The sequence below is a fragment of the Anabrus simplex genome, chromosome 5, assembly GCF_040414725.1.
Source record: "Anabrus simplex isolate iqAnaSimp1 chromosome 5, ASM4041472v1, whole genome shotgun sequence".
NCBI classification, from domain to species: domain Eukaryota; kingdom Metazoa; phylum Arthropoda; class Insecta; order Orthoptera; family Tettigoniidae; genus Anabrus; species Anabrus simplex.
Genome location: NC_090269.1, coordinates 191,275,366 through 191,299,953, shown reverse-complemented (window position 1 = coordinate 191,299,953; position 24,588 = coordinate 191,275,366). Strand labels below are relative to the sequence as shown.

Below are 24,588 nucleotides of genomic sequence, written 5' to 3'. Positions count from 1 at the left end.
AAGAAACAATACAATGTTTTCTGTGGTTACTGTTACTAATAAGTTTTTGTTGTATTACAAAAACATCAGGCTTCAAAATTCGCTTCAGGTCATGCTAACACATGATAGGACTTTCCCGAGTATTCCTTGCCCCAGAGGGTTCTGAATTATTTAAATTCCATCTATAAGATCAGTATTCTGTTTTTAGTTCTAATTTATGTTGCAATAAATTATTTTTGTTCTTAGTAAATCATAACTATATTTGGTGCAATACGTTACCCCCTACTGCCTAGTATGTATCATATATGATATATCATACGCCAAAAAAAAAATGGTCCTTAAAATTGAAATATTCAGATTTTTTAAGTATTCTTGCTTCAAGGATCGGTTATAGATGTAATGTTGAAAAAAAGTACAAGAAAACTCAAAAAAAAATATTTTCTGGGCATTAATAGGTTAACTGAAATCAGGGAATAGAGTGTGAGGTACCCTCTCAAATTCCCTTTCAATTGGCTTTTGAGGTGACTATGATTTTGTAACCTTTGTCCGGCTCCATGGCTAAATGGTTACCCTGCTGGCCTTTGGTCACAGGGGTCCCGGGTTCGATTCCCGGCAGGGTCGGGAATTTTAATCATCATTGGTTAACACATTGGAGACCGAGCCAGAGTGTGTAGCGGGGTGGGATAAGAGCTCAGACTGACCGCGCCCGCGTATTTGTTATATTGTCAACATAGCCAGGACGAGAATCGGGCGGAAAGTATACATACCACTTTAAAGAACTTTTATAACAGCTATACCATGCGTTCGTGTCCTCCGTCATTGTTTTCCCGAACTTATAATAGCTTATTTTTGCTCGAGTTTGCTTCTACACTTCATGCTTCGAGCTGCTCAAGGCGCGCACTTTCAGAGTTTTGTTTACATCGTGCACAGTGTTTAGACTGTGTTTTGTTTCTGCTATAATTACTGGATCATTGAATGAAGGTGGAATTGTAGAGATTTTAGAAGAGATTTTTGATGATAGTGGTTCAGAAGAAGAGGTAGATGATTCAGATCTAGACCCTGATTTCGAACTTCATGTTAGTGATGAAGGTATTTATAACCTATTCTATCATATATTCCACCCAGGTGTGATTTTGCACTTTGTAGTTTATCTACCTAATGTTTCATGATCTTCATATGTCTGGATTTTCATTTAGAACGAAGTGATGCAAGCGAAGATAATTCAAAGGCAGGGACTGATGCACATTCGCCGGGTACTTTTGGTGATTTGGATAAACTTGCAAAGCCTGTGCAAATAAAGCAAAAGTGGAAAATGGGAAGGTAATGAGAAAAGAGACATACTGGTGGTATCCAATGTGTTCTGTAGCACTTTATGTCCCTGAATCCTTCAAACTATTCCGCACCCAAGCTCATTATGTGTAAGACTTTGTTGTCAAACTTTTTGTTGTTGTTGAAAAAGGCATATCGTTGGAAAATGTGTAATGTGATAAGTTTTCAATAGATCTTAATGCAACTTTTTAATCTGTAGAATAGACACTATTAATTTTTTGATGATATGTACGTGTTACAATCGCAACCTACCTACTATTTTGTACAATTTTTTAAAAACCTTCAAAATATGGTGGTCTGCCTGTCCATATGCCACCTTCAGACATGGTCTCCAATGTGTGAATTCCACTGGCACGGGGGCTGAGTATATGAGTCGTCTTCATCATCATTTCATCCTCATCATGATGTGCAGGTCACCTCTGGGCGTCAAATCAAAAAAGACCTGCATGTGGCAAGCCAAAGTCCTCGGACACATCCTGGCATTAAGAGCCATATGCCATTCCATTTCATAACTTCAATATTCTCTCCATATAGACACCTCAGCAGTATAGGCTTAGCCTCTGTAACATCGGGCCGCAAGCCCAACTAGGGTTTTTATGTAAATTTCTAGGGGTGCAAGTGATCGCCTCCTTTCCATTTTGGTGTAGTAGAGGTATCCGTAGAAACTCTTACTAAAATACTGGTGTAATTAGAATAGGCTTAATTGCAGTTTGGAATTGTGTAGTTCTTGTGTAGGCTATTACTTTCGATATTCAGTAATTAACAGCAATTTTTATCCTGTCAGGGGTTGTAGGATAAAAAAAAAATAGAGCACGACTAAGTAGTATTGTAGTGTAGTCGTATATTAATTACCTTATTGTTGTGTACTATCCCAGGCAATATATCCCTCCGTTCATTTATTTTTTGCAAATAAGTTATTTTATTTTTAATTTCATTTTTTTCCCCGTAAAGAATGGCTAAGGAGCGCGAGTGTACTTACTGTGGATGTGGCGAGGCATTGAGGGGTATGAGGGAGGAGTTGGAAAATTTGAGGGAGATAATTAGGATTCTCACAGAAGACAGGAAGGAAGATAGAACTCCCTCAAACAATGTACAGGTTACAGTAGGTGTACAAGAGGGAGGGGAAGGAAAGGGAGGAGTTGTAGAAGACAGGTGGTCTAATGTTCTAAGGGGAAGGAGATTGCAGGCTAAGGGCTCTATTCAGGATCAGAATTCAGGACAGGTGTCTGTGCGAAATCGGTATGAGTCAATCCAGGTAGAACAACAGAGGGAAGATGAGGGACAGGGAACTGTTGCTGAGATGTGTGGAAGTAGGAGGAAGGGAAAAGGTAGGAAAGGAAAATGTAGAGTAGAGGATAGGAAAAGACAGGTGGAACAGGGTCATGGGAAGGAGAAAAAGGAGGAGGAAGTAGCTTCTGCAGCTATCAGGAAAGATAGGTCTGACCAGGAGGGGAGGGGATCAAATGAGGTGGGTAGGGTTGAGTCTCTGGTCATGGGGGATTCCATCGTTAGACACGTGGGGAAAGTGTGTGGAGGAAAGGGTACCAGGGTAGAGTGTTATCCAGGAATTAGGTTGAGGCAGATGTTGAGGAAAGTAGAAAAGAGGGAGGAGGGGAAGGAGAAGGTGGTAGTGTTTCACGTTGGTACCAACAATGTAAGGCAAGCTGATATAAGTACCAACATAGTTGGAGATGTGGGGATCTGGTAAATGCAGCACAGGTGAAGTTTAAGAAAGCGGAGATTGTTATTAGTGGAATACTGTGTAGAAGGGATACTGACTGGAGGGTGATTGGGGATTTAAATGAGACTATTGAGTGGGTATGTGGGAAACTGGGAGTGAAATTTCTAGATCCTAATGGGTGGGTAGGAGATAGGGATCTGCGCTCAGATGGCCTACATTTAAACCGCAGTGGTACGTATAAGTTAGGAAATTTGTTTGGAAGGGTAATAGGGAGGTACATTCAGGGAAATGGGATGGCCTAGGGAGCGGTGATAAGGGAACAGGGAACTGGAAATCAAGTAGGGATGACATAAAATTGTTAGTGTTGAACTGTAGAAGTATTGTAAGGAAAGGAATAGAATTAAGTAATTTAATAGATATATATGTACCAGATATTGTAATAGGAGTTGAATCATGGCTGAGAAATGATATAATGGATGCAGAAATTTTCTCACGGCACTGGAGTGTGTATCGTAGAGATAGGATAGGAAGGGTGGGAGGAGGAGTGTTCATTCTGGTGAAACAAGAATTTGTAAGCTACGAAAAAGTTAAAGATGAGACACATGAAATTCTAGGTGTAAGGCTCATTTCTAAAGATAATAGGCAACTTTATATATTTGGAGTGTACAGATCGGGAAAGGGTAGTACTGACGCGGATTCGGAATTATTTGATAGGATAGTCAGCTATGTGGGAAACGACATGGAAAGAAATGTGATTGTAGCGGGAGATCTGAATTTGCCAGATGTCAATTGGGAAGGAAATGCGAACGACAGGAAGCATGACCAACAAATGGCAAATAAGTTAATATGGGAAGGACAGCTGATTCAGAAAGTGATGGAACCAACCAGAGGGAAAAATATCCTGGATGAGGTGCTGATAAAACCAGATGAGCTCTATAGGAAAACTGAAGTAATAGTTGGTATTAGTGATCATGAAGCTGTTTTTGTGGTAGTTAAAAATAAATGTGATAGAAAGGAAGGTCTTAAAAGTAGGACTGTTAGGCAGTACCATATGGCTGATAAAGCAGGCATGAGGCAGTTTCTAAAAAGTAGCTATGATCGGTGGAAAACGGTAAATAAAAATGTAAACAGACTCTGGGATGGGTTTAAAGAAATTGTTGAGGAATGCGAAGACAGGTTTGTACCATTAAGGGTGGTAAGGAATGGTAAAGACCCACCTTATTATAATAGAGAAATAAAGAGACTAAGAAGGAGGTGCAGACTGGAAAGAAATAGAGTTAGAAATGGCTGTGGAAGTAAGGAGAAATTGAAGGAACTTACTAGAAAATTGAATCTAGCAAAGAAGGCAGCTAAGGATAACATGATGGCAAGCATAATTTGCAGTCATACGAATTTTAGTGAAAAATGGAAGGGTATGTATAGGTATTTTAAGGCAGAAACAGGTTCCAAGAAGGACATTCCAGGAATAATTAATGAACAAGGGGAGTGTGTATGTGAGGATCTTCAAAAGGCAGAAGTATTCAGTCAGCAGTATGTAAAGATTGTTGGTTACAAGGATGACGTCGAGATAGAGGAGGAGACTAAGGCCAAAGAAGTAATAAAATTTACGTATGATAACAATGACATTTACAATAAGATACAAAAGTTGAAAACTAGAAAAGCGGCTGGAATTGATCAGATTTCTGGGGATATACTAAAGACAATGGGTTGGGATATAGTACCATATCTGAAGTACTTACTTGATTATTGTTTGGTCGGAGGAGCTATACCAGATGAATGGAGAGTTGCTATTGTAGCCCCGGTGTATAAAGGAAAGGGTGATAGACATAAAGTTGAAAATTACAGGCCAGTTAGTTTGACATGCATTGTATGTAAGCTTTGGGAAGGCATTCTTTCTGATTATATTAGACATGTTTGTGAAATTAATAACTGGTTCGTTAGAAGGCAATTCGGTTTTAGGAAGGGTTATTCCACTGAAGCTCAACTTGTAGGATTCCAGCAAGATATAGCAGATATCTTGGATTCTGGAGGTCAAATGGACTGTATCGTGATTGACCTGTCTAAAGCATTTGATAGGGTGGATCATGGGAGACTACTGGCAAAAATGAGTGCAATTGGACTAGACAAAAGAGTGACTGAATGGATTGCTATATTTCTAGAAAATAGATCTCAGAGAATTAGAGTAGGCAAAGCTTTATCTGACCGTGTAATAATTAAGAGAGGAATTCCTCAAGGCAGTATTACTGGACCTTTATGTTTTCTTATATATATAAATGATATGAGTAAAGGAGTGGAATCGGAGGTAAGGCTTTTTGCGGATGATGTTATTCTCTATAGAGTGATAAATAAGTTACAAGATTGTGAGCAACTGCAACGTGACCTCGAAAATGTTGTGTGATGGACAGCAGGCAATGGTATGATGATAAACGGGGTTAAAAGTCAGGTTGTGAGTTTCACAAATAGGAAAAGTCCTCTCAGTTTTAATTACTGCGTTGATGGGGTGAAAGTTCCTTTTGGGGATCATTGTAAGTATCTAGGTGTTAATATAAGGAAAGATCTTCATTGGGGTAATCACATAAATGAGATTGTAAATAAAGGGTACAGATCTCTGCACATGGTTATGAGGGTGTTTAGGGGTTGTAGTAAGGATGTAAAGGAGAGTGCATATAGGTCTCTGGTAAGACCCCGATTAGAGTATGGTTCCAGTGTATGGGACCCTCACCAGGATTACCTGATTCAAGAACTGGAAAAAATCCAAAGAAAAGCAGCTCGATTTGTTCTGGGTGATTTCCGACAAAAGAGTAGCGTTACAAAAATGTTGCAATGTTTGGGTTGGGAAGAATTGAGAGAAAGAAGAAGAGCTGCTTGACTAAGTGGTATGTTCCGAGCTGTCAGCGGAAAGATGGCGTGGAATGACATTAGTAGACGAATAAGTTTGAATGGCGTTTATAAAAGTAGGAAAGATCACAATATGAAGATAAAGTTGGAATTCAAGAGGACAAACTGGGGCAAATATTCATTTATAGGAAGGGGAGTTAGGGATTGGAATAACTTACCAAGGGAGATGTTCAATAAATTTCCAATTTCTTTGAAATCATTTAGGAAAAGGCTAGGAAAGCAACAGATAGGGAATCTGCCACCTGGGCGACTGCCCTAAATGCAGATCAGTATTGATTGATTGATTGATTGATTGGTTTTTGGGCCAGTAGGTTAACTTTTTTTTTTTTTACCAAAGGCCTTGTAGAATGGGTACGTGCTACCCCTGTTACAATCAATGCCATTCCTTTTCATGTTAAAGATATCAGACTGATGAGCAATTATGACAGTGAAATTTTGTAAAATGTAGGTTGTGAATTTGATAGGCCTCGAAATTTTAGGAAATAGATTCCTAAGTGTAAATTTATTGAGCGAAGACGCTCTTATTAATGTAAAGGTTGAATGGTGCCTTTGGAAGGCTGTAATATTATAATGTTCGGAGAGTTGTCTCCTAGATAATTTTGCAGAGCAAAGGTGTTCTCTAAGACATATTATTGAATGGAGCAGTGATCGCTCTGGTCACATTGGCAAGATTGGAGCTTCAAGCTCATATTGTTAATTAATGTTGTTTAATTGTTCTATGAATTTATATTACTTCTTCAAGATCATTGTTGTACCTGAGATTTTGTTCTTCGCTTAGCAAATTGTTTTGTTAAAAGTTAACATTTGCAAAAAAAAGTCAGAAAAAAAGGGAAAGAAATAAAACTGCCAATTTTAAAGTTTTAAATCAATTTTTCAATTTTCGTATATCAACCCATTCATGCCCACACCTTCTTTTACCTCTGTAAACCACGATATCCCTGTAACAAATATGTAACCTAATATGACAAGGCAAAAAATTCATTTCTGGAATAGAATAAAAACCGAAACTGCCTAAACTATAAGTATTCGACTCGCTAAGAGTTTTTATCATCTGTAAAATTCATATTTTGTCACAATACGAGGGAGGATCAAAAATAAATAATTTTTTCAAATTTATTGTATCAACCAAAAAAATACACATCAATTTTCTACAGTGTCCTGCCTTCGATACACATTTTCTCTAACGGATTGGTACGTTTTTGATGCGTCCTGATAGAAAGAGGGACGTGTGCAGAGCCAGTTGTGCACAAACTTTTCTACACTTGCATCATCATTGAACAACTGTCCTCCTAGGTCTTGTTTGAGTGGTCCAAACAAATAATAGTCACAGGGCGATAAATCTGGACTGTACGGAGGGTGTTCTGAAGGTGTCCAGTGAATTTCCTCTAGTTTTTCCCGCGTTACAGCGGCAGGATGCGGCGTTGCATTGTCATGGAGAAGAATGATGTTTCAGATCAGTTGGTGGTGATTGGTGATTATTGTTTTAAGAGGAAGTACAACTGGGCAACCATCCTCTATATAACACTAATCAGGACGAAAAATGGAAGGGGTTCAACACTTCGAAAAATGAAGATATCGGCCAAAGGAAGACAAGGGCTTATTATGGAAAACCATTCTTCTGGGGAACATGTCGTACCATATGTTTTGAGAAACAGGGTTGTGCGTTGCCCGTCAAGGCATGATCAAAAGATGAAAGTAGTAGTTCTAATGGTGCTTGTGCCTATGCTCTTCAAGTACTATGATGAGACCCCATTAGGGGGGCATTTAGGCATCTTCAAAACTCGGGAAAAGATCCGAGAGATGGATCATTTGGAAAGGTATGGACAGCAAAATTTGAGAAATGGTAAAAGCTTGTAAATCTTGCTTGCTTAGGAAGCCCACCTATCCACTGAGTTAGGTCTACTGTCATCACATCAAGCGTCTCACCCCATGGAACGTCTATATATAGACTACGTCGGACCTTTCCCCACAATCAAAGGGGAACGGAAATAAATTTATTCTGGTGTGTGTAGATGGTTTCACTAGATTTTCCTGGTTATTTCCGACTAACCTGACAACCGCTCAGTCTACCATATCTTGCTTGAACACTATTTTTGCTTCATTTGGTCCATGTCAGTATGTAGTTTCTGATAATACCAAGGCATTTACGTCTAATTTATTCCATAAATTCTGTTTTGACCTGTCTATCTCACACGTAGCAACTTCTGCTTATTACCCTCAACCATCTCTGGCTAAGCGGGCCAATCGTAATCTTAGATCTGCTTTAATTGCATTTCATCATGAAGATCATTCCAGATGGGATACTTCCCTGCATTGGTTGGCTTTTGCTTTAAATTCGGCGGTTCATGAATCCCATAAGTTCACTCCAGCTTCTCTCATTTAAAGTTAAAAACTTCATGATTGTTCCGTATTGAATAGAGAAAATAAGATGTACAATATTATAGGGAAGGATCCACCTTTCAATACTCCGTAGTAAAAAGTAGTTACAACCTGTTTAATGGGACCGGTTTCAACACATTTAGAGTGTCATCATCAGCCAATTAGCGAAGATCTTAACAATAACTAACATATTAAACACAGGCAAAATATTAACGTTGTATCACATCGTGGCAATTCAGTTAATGTTCAAAACACTGTGATTGTGTTTTGAACATTAACTGAATTGCCACGATGTGATACAACGTTAATATTTTGCCTGTGTTTAATATGTTAGTTATTGTTAAGATCTTCGCTAATTGGCTGATGATGACACTCTAAATGTGTTGAAACCGGTCCCATTAAACAGGTTGTAACTACTTTTTACTACGGAGTATTGAAAGGTGGATCCTTCCCTATAATATTGTACATCTTAGCTTCTCTCATGTTTAAATTTGTTCCTAAAGCCTCCCATAAAAAGGTTAGAGAAAGTTATGATCGTGGATGGAGGCCCACCAATTTAAAAGTCGGAGATCAAGTCATGGTTAAAAACTGTGTTCCTGCAGGCAAGCTTGCCCCCAGATTCCATGGGCCATGCTTCATTCTCGATTTTTTGACGACAGTTACATTATTGGTCAGTAACCCAGCCACAGAGAGGATCTTTAGGTTTCACCTCTCTCAGGTGAAACCTGCATAATTTCATTGTTGTTTACATTAGCCATCTAAATTGAGTCGAAGGTTATGTTTCTTTGAAGAAGGGGATTGTTAATGACTGATTCGAGACCTTCTGCCCCGCTTTTGTATATTACCTGATATGTACGATCTTTCCCTCTGATTACTCCTGTGGTCAACTCCCTGGTGGCCATTACCAAGCCCCCGTCTCCTGCATCCACGCAGAGTTGACACACACTCACTATCAACGCCATCCACCCCTCTGCCTCACACCAATAAAGATTGTACTCTCAAAACTCCAACACATCTCTGCCGTTCAGATATTATTGTTTCAGTACCCCCTCAGCCGTCGCGGCCGTGGTTCAACATCTGGCGAGCGATACCGGAGTGGGGAATGAGCTCACACCACTCTAGTGACATCTCCTTCTGGACGGCGCGCCGGAGTCCATCTTCCCGGCAAGGGCTGAAGTGCGGTATCTCCGCCGCCAACCCATCTGGGGACTGCACATCTACATCTCATCTGCGGCAACCATTACCACGACTACCCCTCTCATGGTAGCGGGAGAGGTGTATCTGAGGGTACTTGGGGGGTCCGGGCAACCCCACCTGGGTATCGGCAGCAGCGGTAGGTCTTGCCGGCAAACTCAATCGGCGCATCTAAGAATTCTACTATCGCTAAAAGACTTCAAAGCTGGTTTTCACAAATAAGTTGCTAAAAATGGACTTTTCAACAAAAAATATTCTCCTATAAAAATTTCTACCTGCAAATCTTCTTCGGTCAAGTTTTGTTTGCGTCACCCCAAGGAAGGACCTTTTGGGGGGGGGGGGGGTCTGTACCTGAAGGTACACCTCAAATCCGCTCATTATGTTTGTGGTCATAGGTGTTTTCTGCTCATTTTCTCGGAACCTGCACCATGTTTCAGAACATAATATATAGTGTTGTGGTTGTTCATTTGCAGACAACATATGGAAGAAATTTGCCCACACTGCTTTCCGCATTTCATCGACACTGGTCAGATTATTGCGAATAGCGGAGCCATAATAATTCTGTAAAAGTTCTATTTCAGCACCGGATAGTCTATTTTTACTATGTAATTTCTTACAAGTAACTTACCATCACAATGAGGTCTGTCTTTAATGTCTCTTACTAAGCGTTGTAGTCTAGTATCCATTCTCTTTTGGATATGACCCACACATTCCAACTTCTCAATAGTAATGTCTGGGCCATATGGTTGGTCACTTACTACTTTGTTGTATGCTATACTGTCTCCATCACCAACATAGTTCACATATACAGCACCTCTCCTATCTTTCGATCTGAAAATATTTAATGCACCAGAAATTTCCACTTGTACTTCATAGTTTTTCTTACATTGGTGTTCTTCGCCTCGATTTGAATGGCACACTTGACAAAACTTTGCCATGATCTCTACATATAACACCTTTCCTGTATCAACTGATGTAACACAGACAACACCATTGAGGGACGTGTGGCCGCGCTTCTACCAAGTTCCATCCACTGCAACACTTACGTGAGGATTATCTTAATTTTACGGCTACTGTGTGAGCTGTCGCATTATCGTGTAGGATTATGGTGTTGTCCAACAGATCTGGACGTTTGGTTCACACTGCATGGTGCAATTGGAACAACACAAAGGAAATGTAATGAACTGCATTGAGTGTGTGCCCCTCACGCACTGGATGACACACAAGAACACCTTGAACATTGTATGCCAGGATTACCATAACCTTATTGGGCAACTGATTTTGTCCAACTCTGTGTCTCCGTGGTGACCCCTGACGACGCCATTCACTTGAGGTTCATAAGCAAGTGCCTATGTTTCATCAACTGCAATAATGTGATTCAACATGGCTTGTCCTTCTTGCTGAAACCTCTCCAGATTGATACGACATGTTTTGTAATGTGTCCACTTCTGTACCTCACTTAAGTAACATAGCACCCACTTTGCACAAGTTTACACATCTGTAGGTGCTTGTGTAAAATGCGCTGTAATGTTACCGCTGGTATTACTGTATGTTCTTGCAATTCCGCTAGAGTCCAGCGCCTGTCCTCATGTAAACACTGATCGATCACCATTATCCGCACATCGTTGTCCATGGACACTGGACGGTCTGGGCGAGGCAAATCGGCAGTTGATACTCTACCCCGTTTGAACATCTCCACCCACCTCGCCACTGTTCTATAGGGCATGGCATGCCCACCTAATGCTTCCCGCAGCTCTGCATAGCATTGGAGTGCATTTCTGTTGCGGAGACCTGCTATTTTAATATATGATCGTTGCTCCTGTTTGTTGACTTACATTTTGTGATGCTCTCACTCACACACTGAACTTGGGGCAGGCTTAGACCCACACTGTTGTTCACATACACCATCTAGTGGCATCGCTCGCAAGTACATACCGTACGTTTCCAAATGCATATCTTAGATTTTCCGTGTTGTCCCCTGTTCGCGAGAGAAAAAAAAAATTGCATGACTTATGACTCGATCTACGTATTTCCACCTTGTATTAGTTTTTCATTTTCCACATTTTCAACAGTCACTGTATCCTTATTTTTACTGACTCCCTCCTTCAGTTCATTGTATATGTAACGGGCGAGTTGGCCGTGCGCGTAGAGGCGCGCGGCTGTGAGCTTGCATCCGGGAGAATGTGGGTTCGAATCCCACTGTCGGCAGCCCTGAAGATGGTTTTCCATGGTTTCCCATTTTCACACCAGGCAAATGCTGGGGCTGTACCTTAATTAAGGCCACGGCTGCTTCCTTCCAACTCCTACGCCTTCCCTATCCCATCGTCGTCATAAGACCTATCTATGTCGGTGCGACGTAAAGCTCCTCTGCAGATTTAATTTCCTTGTTTTCATCTTGGGCAGTAGCGGCAGCATGATCCAGAATCATTTCATTGACATTGAGGGTTTGTCTCTTTGTAAACTTTAGTGACTTTTTAAGCTCCTTGTTTACCCAATTTCTTACTTTTCTTACTTTCAGCCTAATGATGACATGGACAGCTGTACTTAGCTGGTGGTGGTGATTACTGTTACACGATTGGTGAGGACTTGTTCTAGCCATGCGGACAGTTAGGATAGGAGCTGGACAAAACCAGTGATATAGGGACAGGCGAAGGCAGTCTGGAGGCATAAATCCCCAGGTTAGAAGCCGCGAGGCGGCCCTAGGCCTCTAGTTTTGTGCAGAAACACGATTGGTCTGGACTGGTTCTTGCCGTGCGGACGGTTAAGATAGGTCCTGGACAAGACCATTCGCCTGGAGTGGTTCTTGCCATGCGGATGATTAGGATAGGCTCTGGACAAGACCTGTGATATAGGGACAAGCAAAGGGGGTCTGGGGGTATAAGCCCCCAGGTTAGAAGCTGCCCTAGGCCTCTAGTTTCGTGCGAAACATGATTGGTCTGGACTGGTTCTTGCTGTGCGGACGGTTAGGATAAGACCTGGACAAGACAACTGGTCTGGAGTGGTTCTTGCAATGCGGATGGTTAGGATAGGATCTGGACAAGACCTGTGATATAGAGACCGCTTTTATTGTGCTGGGGTTGGTAATGGATTATGATTAACATTATTGATGGGAATGAGATCAAGTGCCACTTTACGTTGGCCAATAAGAATGCAAGTAGCTACTTCAGAAATGAAAATGGCATGTAATACTCTCCATTAGGTTATAAAAGTAAATGTAGTTCTTGGGGTTCCTGGACATTGCAAAGAACACAACTCTCCTCTGAGACTCATTCCAAATAAGATTACATTTATTTCCACTTATAACATTAGAAATATCTTGTCTTTACACAAATCAAACCTCACCGTAAATCTGCATATACAGGGAGAATAATTTAAGAGTTCAGTTTCTGCTCGCATGCCGTGGGAATTCCCGAGCGAGTGTCATATGGCTTGTGTCAACACTGGCAAGATAAGAAGTGTTCACTGCCAGCGTGCAGCTGTTTAGCACTCTGTCCCTCAGTTCGCTAGAAACTATTGGACTTAAAAGTGGTTTGTGAGGTTATTATCACGATGGTTAAATACACTATAGAGCAAAGAATATATTTTTGGTCGAGTGTTATTTGCACAAGAAGAAGAAACCAGTTAAAAGGTGCCACCGAAAAAATTCTGTAGACAATTTCCCGGTGCGACAGTACCATCAAAATATTACGTGCATCAGCTTGTTTACAAGTGGCGTAGTACTGGTTCGGTAATCAATAAAAAAAAGAAGCGAAGGAAAACAGCTCTCACACGGCAGAAGTTGGAAGATATACAGGCAAGACTCCAGGTCAGTCCACATAAGTTGCTTTGGAGAGTAGCTCAGGAAAGTGGTATTTCACCTTCTTCAGCACATAATGCAACAAAATTGTAACATAGGATCTTATCGGACTCATTCAGTCCATAACATACTGCCTACAGATTTCAATGCAAGAATACGATTTTGCATTTGGCTAATGAATAGTGTCCATGACGGTATTGTGGATCCGAAATTTCTTTTTATGAGCGACGAAGCCTTTTTTCATTTGAGTGGATATTATCAAATCACAAAACAATAGAATCTGGGATTCAGTGGTGGTGATTAACGTTTTAAGAAGAAGTACAACTAGGCAACCATCCTCTATATAACACTAATCAGAGAGAAAAATGGAAGGGGTCCGACACTTCGAAAAATGAAGATATCGGGCAAAGAAAGACAAGGGCCACGAAGGGCGTGGAAATGAAAGACTCCCTAGCCCTCGCAAACCTAATAGCGTTGGGGTCGGAAAAGAACAAGAGTTGACCAAGGGAGGTCGGATAGGATAGATGAAAGTGAGGAGCCTGGCACAAGTAAGTGGAAGCAATTCCAGGACTCAGCTAAGGGCCCCGTGATCGCCAATCCACGCTCCAAAGTTCAAGAGCCCCTGGGGCCCCTTTTAGTCGCCTCTTACGACAGGCAGGGGATACCGTGGGTGTTATTCTACCGCCCCCACCCACAGGGGGAATCTGGGATTCAGACAACATGCACATTTTACAGCCGAGACCTCTGCACGATGTGAAGGTGGGTGTGTGGTGCGCTATCAGTGCCCAAGAAATTATCGGTCAGATATATTTTCAGGACACGATTACTTCTGATCATTATATTCACAACATTCTGGAACCATTTTTTGCTGAACTGACTGAAGAAGAGAAAAGGTACGGCTATTTCCAGCAAGATAGTGCAACGACCCAAACGGCACGTAGCTCTATGCAAAAGTTACAGGAAGTGTTCAATGATAATCAGATCATCAGTAAAGGTTTATGGCCCCCTCGTTCGCCTGATTTAAACACATGTGATTTTTATCTATGGGGAAATCTTAAAGGAAAAGTTTACAGGAATAATCCCCGAACTGCAGAAGAATTAAAAATTGAAATTAGGAATATTGTGTGTTCTATCGGTGCCCATGAACTACAAAGTGTTTCAAAATCTCATTACAAGATGTAAAGCTTGCAATGCAGCTGAAGATCACTTTCAGCATCATCTGTAAATACTGGTGAGCTCAGTTTAATTTCCTAGTTGATTTAATTATTTGTTTGTTTCTTTATTTATTTGTTTATTACTGGTGAGGTCAGTTTAATTTCCTAGTTGATTCATTTACTTATTTGTCCAGAGCATCCATGTAGCCGGTGAGTTCAGTTTCGTTTAGTTTCTATAGGCGTAATCATGCCGCTTCTTTGGGCCGACTATGCCTGCTTGTCACTGCGCTCGCTGTCCCAGCACGCCTAATCCTCGGCACTCCGCTCTGAATTTTTAAATTAAACACCCTGTATTACATCCTGTTCCACAGCTCTATCCAGCAAAACTGTCAAAAAGAATCATGGAACCCCGGATTCTTCCTACAGCTTTTCAAGAGGTTCCTTTCAATTGAAATTAATGACACTATCTTGTGCTTGTGTACTTCTTAAGCAAGTTTTTATCCACTTCATTGCCGACAAAGATCATTTGACAGAGGTGCTAGTAGCAGGAATAGTCAAAATTAAAGAACAGAGTTTGGTTACTTCAGGTAAAACCACATTTAATTCTAAACATGTTAAATATTTATGAAATTGCAGTTATGTAGGAGTTCTTAAATTCTGGTGATGCGAAGGATGTGGAATTTGTGTTAAATTCTGGTGATGCGAAGGGCGTGGAATTTGTGTCACAAGATGGCGAGGAATGACATTAATAGACGAATATTTTTTTTGCTAGGGGCTTTACGTCGCACCGACACAGATAGGTCTTATGGCGACGACGGGATAGGAAAGGTCTAGGAGTTGGAAGGAAGCGGCTGTGGCCTTAATTAAGGTACAGCCCCAGCATTTGCCTGGTGTGAAAATGATAGACGAATAAGTTTGAGTGGTGTCTTTAAAAGTAGGAAAGATCACAATATGAAGATAAAGTTGGAATTAAAGAGGATAAATTGGGCCAAATATTTGTTTATGGGAAGGGGAGTTAGGGACTGGAATAACTTCCCGAGGGAGATGTTCAATAAATTTCCAATGTCTTTTAATTTAGGAAAAGGCTAGGAAAACAACAGATAGGGAATCTGCCACCTGGACGACTGCCCTAAATGCAGAGCAGTAGTGACTGATTGAAGTAGCTACCAAATAATTTAACCAGGGACTTGCATGGCCGAGCAGGAAAGGAGTCTATGTATGTTTCAAACAAGTCAATATCCAAAAGAGAAAGCAATTCCAGCTTATTCAGTTCGGGGTGGGGAGAAGGTATGGTATATGTCAACCATTGTATCAAGTGCTTCGCAATACAGTCTGCAGTATGATTTCCATGCGTCAATTTCCACAACACCAATTCATTGTCTTTTAACTCTAATTCAAGATCTCTTGAATACATCGACCTTGGCAGTAAAATATCTCACATCATTAATTTTGGTTTTTAAAATATTGAACAAGATTTTTGCTTGAGATAATACAGATGAGAATAAATTTAAAAGAAAAATATATTCAAAATCTTGTACAGTGGCAAAGAAACCTCTTGAACAGTTTCTTGTTTCACGGTCCCATTCTTCGGTGTTGCTTACGACTGACTTAAAGAATGTCATCTCTTTTTCTATATTTTTATTTTTTTAACTTATGATATTACTTCAACTAAACAATCTGTATATATCCAATGGGTCGGGGGAACTGGCGGCAAATGCCAAGTAGTAAACACCTCAAATGCAGCTTTTCTCTTTGAAGATCCCGAGAAAAATGTTGTCAACCCAGATAGAGCTTTGAAGAATACTTTACACTCCTTAATGCCTTTAACAGATTGTTTTGTGTGCATTTTGCCTGTTCTTTCTGTTATCATAGCCGATATACTAGGAGTGGGTTATATCTTAGCAACAAGAGTTCGGCTAGAGAATGTGTTAATAAGGCCTCGATAACAAAGCCGCATTCGTCCTCCATCATAAATGAATCTCCCTTTTTAACAACAAGAAAGCTATAGCAAGAACAAGACACACTCCTTTAACAATCACCACTGAACACTGCAAACGATTACTACTAAGTTAGCCCTTCGACTGGGGAAACATGCGAGCCTAGAAGCCAGCCTGGTCAGCTCCACGCAGTGTTTCTGAATGCATCGAATGCGCAGGCGCGCCGCGACTGAATTCAAGCTCCTCATGTTTGCCTCGGAGGAATGGCAAACAAAGCGCACAGTCAACATATCTTCATCGTTCGACACATGCGAAGCTATCGTCATTTACAGTGGTATTTAAGTGGAAGAGAATTGGGTTTTATGGTTGTTAAGATTAGGGTCGCGAAGCAGCTTTTAGGTCTCTAGCATTCTGTAGGGCGATATCAGCGCATTCTATGTTGGAGAGTGTGCAAAAAGATTAATTAACTTATATTTCGGGTCAGTAAGAAAGCGATTGGTCTGTATAGGTTAGGTCCGGTTAGTGACAAAACCATTGGACTGTGACCAAGCAAAGGGGGGCCCCCCAGGTTAGAGCCGCAAAGCGACTTTTAGGTCTCTAGCATTCTGTAGGATGATAGCAGCACATTCGATGTTGGACAGTGTACAAAAGATGAATTAACATATATTTTGGGTCAGTAAAAAAGCTCTGGCTGGATTGGTTAGGTCCGGCTAGCAACAACGGGATTATTTGCTTTACATGGAGGTTTTCCTGTGCTTTTATTCAGCCCGGGTTGGTAACGCATTTTAATTATCAGCACCGATGGCAATGACTTCACATTCTGTTTACGTTGACCAATAGGAATGCAAGTAGTTCCTTCAACCATGGACGATGGTAGGTGCTGCTCTATATTAGGTTAAAAAAGTAAATGTACTTCTGGGGGCAGGATGGTGGGTTCTTAGACATCGCAATGAACACATCTATTCTCTGAAAAGAATTTTAAGTACGATTTGCACTGTTTTCACTTCCTTATAATGTTACAAACTTTGAGCTGCATGGTGTCAACTTTAGTCTCGTTATAATACAATATACGGTATGAAATAAACAATTTAGGCCTATATGCCATAATATTATGTAGTCATATTCGTTCATCTTTCATTTTAGATGGTGTTAACGGCTAACATAGATCTGCCGGCCTGAGTGATGCTAACAGTGATTTGAACCACATAGAAAATATTATAATTTTAAAAATTAGCACATGATGCACGTGACATACAACAATGGAAATCGATTCATAAGATTGGCTAATATTTTCATTTTTACTGGATTTCCTATGAAAATAGCTTTCCTCATCTTCCCGCCTACAGTGCTGTCCCGCTTATCACGCGTTTAGTCCACAGTCCCTTGAGGAACGAATTAACAGGGATTTACTGCACCAGCAAACCTCGACAGAGTGAACTCCGAAAGCGATAAAATGCAAATAACTAATGACCTAAGTTTCTGATTAAAATCTAAAATGATAGGAGCAAAATGTTAACAATCACTGAATTTAAACGGAATAGCAAATCATACATAAGCAATTGTTATAATTTAATGTGGCTAATGCTAGCCTGGTGCAGCCCTGTAAGGCAGACCCTCCGACGAGAGTGGACGGCATCTACCGTGTTATTGTGGTGGAAGACAGTTTTCGTGTGGTGTATGAGTTGCAGGGATATTGGGGACAGCACAAATACCCAGTCCTAGAGCCAAGAAGATTGTAAAAGATTAAAATCCCCGACCCGGCTGTGAACCGAACCCAACTACGCTGACCATTCAGCCACGGTGGCAGGCAGCATAATATTGCTACTTCAAAACTTTCCAAACTGACTTTATTTGAATAACCGACATTAGGCCTTTATTGCAGTAGGCACTCGTCCAACACCGTGAACAGAAATTAGTAGGCGTATATGTAGCACCATTATCGAGGTGATGAATAAGTGCTACAGGCTTAATAATTTAACAATGCAAAGATTCGTTGTACATAGATGACTTTAATTAAACCAAGTCCTATTGATTTCCTGATCTAAAAGCGTTTCAAGAAAAGAAAAATTGGAATTCAACCTATGTTCAAGGCAATCAAGCATCTCACCTCTCCAGGTCTGCCTCCTTCATTATGTCCATGGGCACTTCGCCTACATGCAGAAGTCATTAAAGACCTCGTTACTTGCGATAATCTTGCCAGAGACATTTCGGAGGAATCAACAATTCGGCAGCTAGTAAAGATGAAACCAGGCGTAGACGGAGAAAGCGGAAAGAAGAGTGCGAGGTTACGATATATGCTACGCCTATGATCAACTACGATCCTAGATTTTTATTCGTGGCAGAAGATATGGTAAATGGTTTCATATAAATAATAAAATTATTTTATTTTAAAATATTTATTTCCATTATCCATTACATTTATACACTAAAATGTATTCACACAACTGCAATAAATCAACTTGTGATGGCCACATCCGGTACACACAGTGTTTATTATAAAAGGACCTAAGATTTTAGACATTATTATTTTTCACCTAGAAACATGTTCAGAAGAATTTCAACATTCCTTTTGCAGCAGAATGCATTGAAAAGGTTGTATTTCACTGATGGAGGTGCTGTCATTGAGTCTGGACTTGATAAGAACTCGGCTGAATTTAAGGTTAGTAGCTCCATTATTTTATGGATGTGGGTTAGTTGAAATCGCATGACACACTCTGCAAGACCTGAAACAAACAAATATAAGCAGCATTATCAATCACTATTTCGCTGTGATTTAGCTATTTTAATGCTTGTTTTGTGTGACCACGCAATATGTTTATTGGAGCAGTAAATTACTTTTATGTGCCGTCATGTAGACAGTGACGAGGAGAGTTTTTTAATGATGAGGCATGTATTGCAGCCAATTGGACATTGGATTAATACAAAAAATTCACAACGTAATGAATTACAGATTAAACCATAGATTGTATGTAATACGTTTCCGTCAAATGTAGGTACCGTACGTCAAAAACATTTTAAAATGCTTTTTCCCAAGTCACCTATGGAGTGGGTTGAATTGGGATGAACATTTTAAAATTTCGAGTTAAGATGGTCCGCCTCTGTGGTGTAGTGGTTAGTGTGATTAGCTGCTACCCCTGGAGGCCCGGGTTCGATTCCCGGCTCTGCCACGAAATTTCCAAACTGGAACGGGTTCCACTCAGCCTCGGGAGGTCAACTGAGTAGAGGTGGGTTCGATTCCCACCTCAGCTATCATGGAAGTGGTTTTACGTGGTTTCCCACTTCTCCTCCAGGCAAATGCCAGGATGGTACCTCAGTGTTTGAATCCCAAATAGAATAGAGAGTATAAGAAACTTATTCTTTTCACACATTTAGTTAGATAATTCAGTCTTCATTACCATTGTATTTCACGAGTTAGTACCCATAATCTCATGTTGTCCAAAGAGCAACTGGCCAAAAAACACATTTCCATTACAGTATCACTCTTTTGGGCAGGAAATCCAGTGCTTTGGTTTGCTAAGTTTAAAAGCCAGTTCATTCTCAAATTTCCATCTCAAATCAAAATCTCTTTATTTGCAAATGAGGTATCTAACTCGGTGGCAAATGGTACACTAAAATACATTATTGTCTAGCACTAAATGTTAAATTAACAAGAAGAAAATTTTCCTATAATACAATATTGTACAATTTACGCTAACAATTCTTTCTATTAAACACACAGCTCATCCTTAATAAATTTATATTGTTTACAAAATTCTACTTATAATATCTCCTGTACTACGTCAACTGATATACGGCCACGACCGCTTCCTTCCCACTTCCTTGTCTATCCCTTCCTATCTTCCCATCCCCTCGCAAGGCCCCTGTTCAGCATAGCAGGTGAGGCCACCTGGGCGAGGTACTGGTCATCCTCCCCAGTTTTATCCACCAACCCAATGTCTCACGCCCCAGGACACTGCCCTTGAGGCGGTAGAGGTGGGATCTCTCGCTGAGTCCTAGGGTAAGCAGATTAAGAAAGAAGAGTTAAGATGACATTTCGTGACTTGTGATCATTTGTTAATAAATCAAACGTGAAGATCGGAAGGGAATGAATTTGATAGAAAATAAAGTCGTTAATTTTTAATAAATTATATTTAACTCTTTTGTGGTATACAACTAACAAGGGGGCATTGCCTACTCGTCACCACCGATTTCGCTCAAATGCAGGGCTTGGCTAGAAATGGAAGTACCTGAAGTGGGTACTCCAGATGGCCAAGCATATAGAAAATAAAAATAACAATGTTGATGCGGCTCTCCCACCGTATAAGCCACTTACGTTAGTGCACACTCCGAGCAGTTGTTGGCGTAGCGATAAGAGCTCGGACTGATAATTTGATGCTAGTGGGTTCAACTCCCCGTTTGGAGACTGTTTTTTTTTTTTCTGTCAACTTTTATATTATTCATTTTCCTATTAAACAAAGAGGTGAATAATTCATTTTATTTATGTATTTATTTATATGCAAAAGGCATAGAAAAGGTAAAAAATTTGGGATTTAATTGTCAGACTTTTTTCTGCCTGCACCAAGAATCTATTGTTTGTGTACAGCCGCCAGGAGCACCTTCACTTGTCAGGTGAAAACAAATCTTACAGTGAAACGAATATTCACATTTATGGCACATTCCCCAAGGAGGGAGATAGCCAATAAAGGAGGGGGAAAAAAAAAAAAAAAAAAAAAAAAATAATTAAGTTTGAACACGTCAGGAAAGTTTGCAACTCCCAAATTTTCTACAATTGTGTGCTCACTACAAAAATGACGTCCTATATGCCCTTTGCATACAAATAAATAAAATAAATTAAAATAAATGAATAATATAAAAATTGAAAAAAATACTCTCCAAACGAGGAGTCGAAGCCACGACCATCGCACTAACGTAAGTGGCTTATACGGGGCGAGAACCGCATCAACATTATTATTTTTATTTTCTATGTGCTTGGCCACCTGGAGTTCCCACTTTGGGTACTTTCATTTCTCGCCCTGCCCTGAATGTTCTATAAATTTGATCGAAATCGGTGGTGATGAGTAGAGAATGCCCCTTGTAACTTGGTCATAAAAGTAAAACTTGTTATTCTTAAAACACACAACAAAATTTACAAGAAATCTTCTTCTACCGCTTTTCACACACCTGTGGGGTTGCGGGTGCAAATTGTGTCGCATATGTGGATTTGCCGTTTTACGGCCAGATGCCCTTCCTGACGCCAATCTTGTAGAGGGATGTAATCACATTTTTCTATGGTGGTTAACCCTGGAGGGAGCGCTTAAAAATAATCCTGTGAGGAGGCGCGCACGGTGTTTTAGACCGGGTCATGGAAAAATAGCGCAAATTAAGCGAAAAACTATGTTTAATGTTATAGAACTAGTAAATAATTTTGCACAAACTTTAAATAATGTTCAAAGGTATTTTGACAACATAAAAATTGGATGTTAAACAATTGGCATTGTTACGGGGTTACCCGCAGAGCAGAAAGAGGTTAAAGAAGGTGCCGGGGTGAATGGGTCTATCTACAATATCAAAACCAATTTAACTTGAACTGAAGGTTATATTTTTTCAGAAAACAACAACTTAACAATTTTCACTTGGTGAACATAGCCCGTAATTTTACAATTTCCAGAGCTCCCAGCTCAAATTTACAATTCAAAAATGAGAACAAATTTAGTCAAGGGCAGAAATCCCCTAAGTGCACTAGCTCTTAAAATCAAATATCTAGCCTTCCAGAGGCACTCTTTACAATTACAAAACTTGAAAAAGAGCTAATAGGCTCTCAGTTTCTCAAGCCTACTCATGGCAACATTGCATGAAAATCTGACAATCTCTGGCCTTACAAGGCACTATTTACAAATAGAAATATTATTACACAGAGGTATCTAGTACCCAGCCTACAGGGCCTTAGTGAAAAATAACAGGTTAAATAAACAGCCCGAGTACAATTTGAATGGAGGCAAAGACTGTGCTCCAAAAAATTAAAACCTATAGGGCTTTCGGCCGATGAAACAGGGGCTATTCCCAAACTACTGAGGTAGCACGCATGGAAATAACTTTAATACATTGCAGAAATGAAAGGTTACAAAAACGTAGGCACCTCAAACCAAGAAGAAGGGGAGCCGAGAGGGTACTTCACTCTCTATCCCCAATTTACAGTTAAAGACTTTCGAAGATTTTACATTAGCCAAAAGAAAAGTTACATTTTAGAAAAGTACAGTTACATAATGAAGGACTCGGACCTTTCCCTCGGATTAAACTGCGGAGGTAGCGAGAAAGAATAAAGTTATATGGCCATTACCTTGTAGCTGTTTTAGCTGCCGACGAAAGAGGCCGCCCGCCTCCCGCTTAACACACACACACTCAGATAGACGTCGATCAATTGGCCAAGAAACGTGAAAAGCCGCAGTTTATAAACCCTCAGGGAAGATTCGAGATCATTCAAGACTAAACTAGCCACACCCTCTCAATTTTATTGGTTTAGTTCAAAAGTAACACTCAAAATTGAACAAGAAGCCTGTGATCGGTTGAAAATTAATTACAGAAAATTTTCATTGGCCAGATTCAAAACTGGCGGAAAGGAAAAGGAAATATTGCCAACCCAAAAATAAATGAACATCAATCAGTTACAAAAACCTAGAAATACAAAACAACTTTAAACAATAAGTTCTTTCACTTTGCACCTGGGTGCATGATCATAGTTTTTTGGTAGTGTCATCTGTGGAAAAATGTCCAAACTTCTTGATTAATGGCAAACAAAACAAGGAGAAATTCACTCAGTTTAGGAAACTGCACAATAGTAAAATTACATAATATTTCGGTGGTGACATCTTCTGATTAAAGTTCTGAGTTCCTGTTGTAGTAGTTTCCACTTTAGTTCGATAGAGTTCATTTACTAAATTTTACACTATTGAGATTCTTCCACCGTTTTGATACTTTATTTTGCCTTTTGGCAAATTTTTTATTTATATGTCAACAGTACATGTTTTGTTCCTTATTCAGGAACATCCTCAGCTGTTATAGTGGCTTAGGTGAATGGTTAAGATATTAAACACATAGATTTACAAATACATTGATTCACTTAAAAACTAAATACGAATTAAGATAGATGATATTAAAGACAATGTGGGGTTAGTGTGTTACTGGTATGAGAGCAGATGATTACATGGTTGATTGACTTAAAACTATGTCTATTCATTAGAATAGTTGTTCAAAAAATTTTTCACTTTGTTACATAAAAAGTCTGTATGCAATTAGGCGCTAATTTTGAATGCATGGCGTTGGGGTGTACCTCCCGGTACAGACGTCATTACTAGATTCTTCACTTTCCGTACTGCACCGAACACGTGTCACTGCTGAGTGTTCTTTTTAGATATGTCACTGGCATACATGGCATCTAGTCTTGGTTTTTTCTATTGTAGTAGGCACATTGCAGAGGGCTGTTCTTCTTCAGACAATCCTAACATTTAGCAAATGTTCCTTTTTTAGCCCCGTTGGGAAAGTTTGAATACTGTTCCTGCAAATATCTCACGCATAGCTGTTGGTGTAGTTCTTTCAAAGAATTACTCCTTTGAACGTTAAATTTACCTTTCGTATGTTTGTAAATAATATACAAATTAATAATTTGAGTAATATTGAAGATAGTAAAACACAGTCATTGGCCAACAGTTGCTTGTGCGTGAAACTGAGTAACGCTCTTTATAAGTCTTTTGATTTCTCTTTCCCTGTTTCTGTCCATGATGCGTTGGACTTCAGTATATACGAAGGCACTATTTTACATGAAAATAAAACAAAACTGACACATTCTTGGTATATAAACTAAAAAAAATAAAGTAAACACACATACGTCATGGGGCGCACCAGGAGTTTTAAACCTGGTCCGTCAAGCAATGCACTTTGGCTGAAACTCAGGGCCATGAGGGGTGAATTCTTTATGCACACTGATAGTGGACGGGTCCAGTGTAAGGTAGTGAGGGGATGGAAGCTAGCTGCCTGCTACGTTAAGAACTATTAACATTTATCTCTGAACCTGGTCGAAAAGACCGTGACGCACTCTCTCCAGGGTTTAGTTGTGGTGTGTTGTATGAATGTGAAGAGGAAAGTGTTATGACAATCACAAACACCCAGTCCCCAAGCCAGAAGAATTAATCAAATGCGATTAAAATTCGTGACCTGGCCGGGAATCAAACCAGGGACTCTAACCCGAACGTCTCAACACTGACCATT

At 40.0% G+C, this 24,588-nt stretch overlaps 2 protein-coding genes and 1 long non-coding RNA gene across 3 annotated transcripts in view; 1 reads left to right on the top strand and 2 right to left on the bottom strand.

The window, feature by feature from the left end:
- Window positions 1-18,634, bottom strand: part of LOC136873908 (cytochrome c oxidase subunit 7C, mitochondrial) — a 50,143-nt gene extending 31,509 nt beyond the window's left edge. The window contains exon 1 of the mRNA XM_067147239.2: window positions 18,455-18,634. Within this exon, the coding sequence (XP_067003340.1) occupies window positions 18,455-18,553 (99 nt within the window). The 5' untranslated portion in view covers window positions 18,554-18,634. The remainder of the gene's footprint in view (window positions 1-18,454) is intronic.
- A 20-nt stretch (window positions 18,635-18,654) lies between these two features.
- The window catches only part of Mccc2 (methylcrotonyl-CoA carboxylase subunit 2), a 229,001-nt gene continuing 223,067 nt past the window's right edge, over window positions 18,655-24,588 (top strand). The window contains exon 1 of the mRNA XM_067147236.2: window positions 18,655-19,006. Within this exon, the coding sequence (XP_067003337.2) occupies window positions 18,890-19,006 (117 nt within the window). The 5' untranslated portion in view covers window positions 18,655-18,889. The remainder of the gene's footprint in view (window positions 19,007-24,588) is intronic.
- LOC136873909 (uncharacterized) overlaps window positions 18,940-24,588 on the bottom strand; it is an 86,560-nt gene continuing 80,911 nt past the window's right edge. The window contains exon 3 of the long non-coding RNA XR_010860199.2: window positions 18,940-19,070. This is a non-coding gene — a long non-coding RNA (uncharacterized lncRNA). The remainder of the gene's footprint in view (window positions 19,071-24,588) is intronic.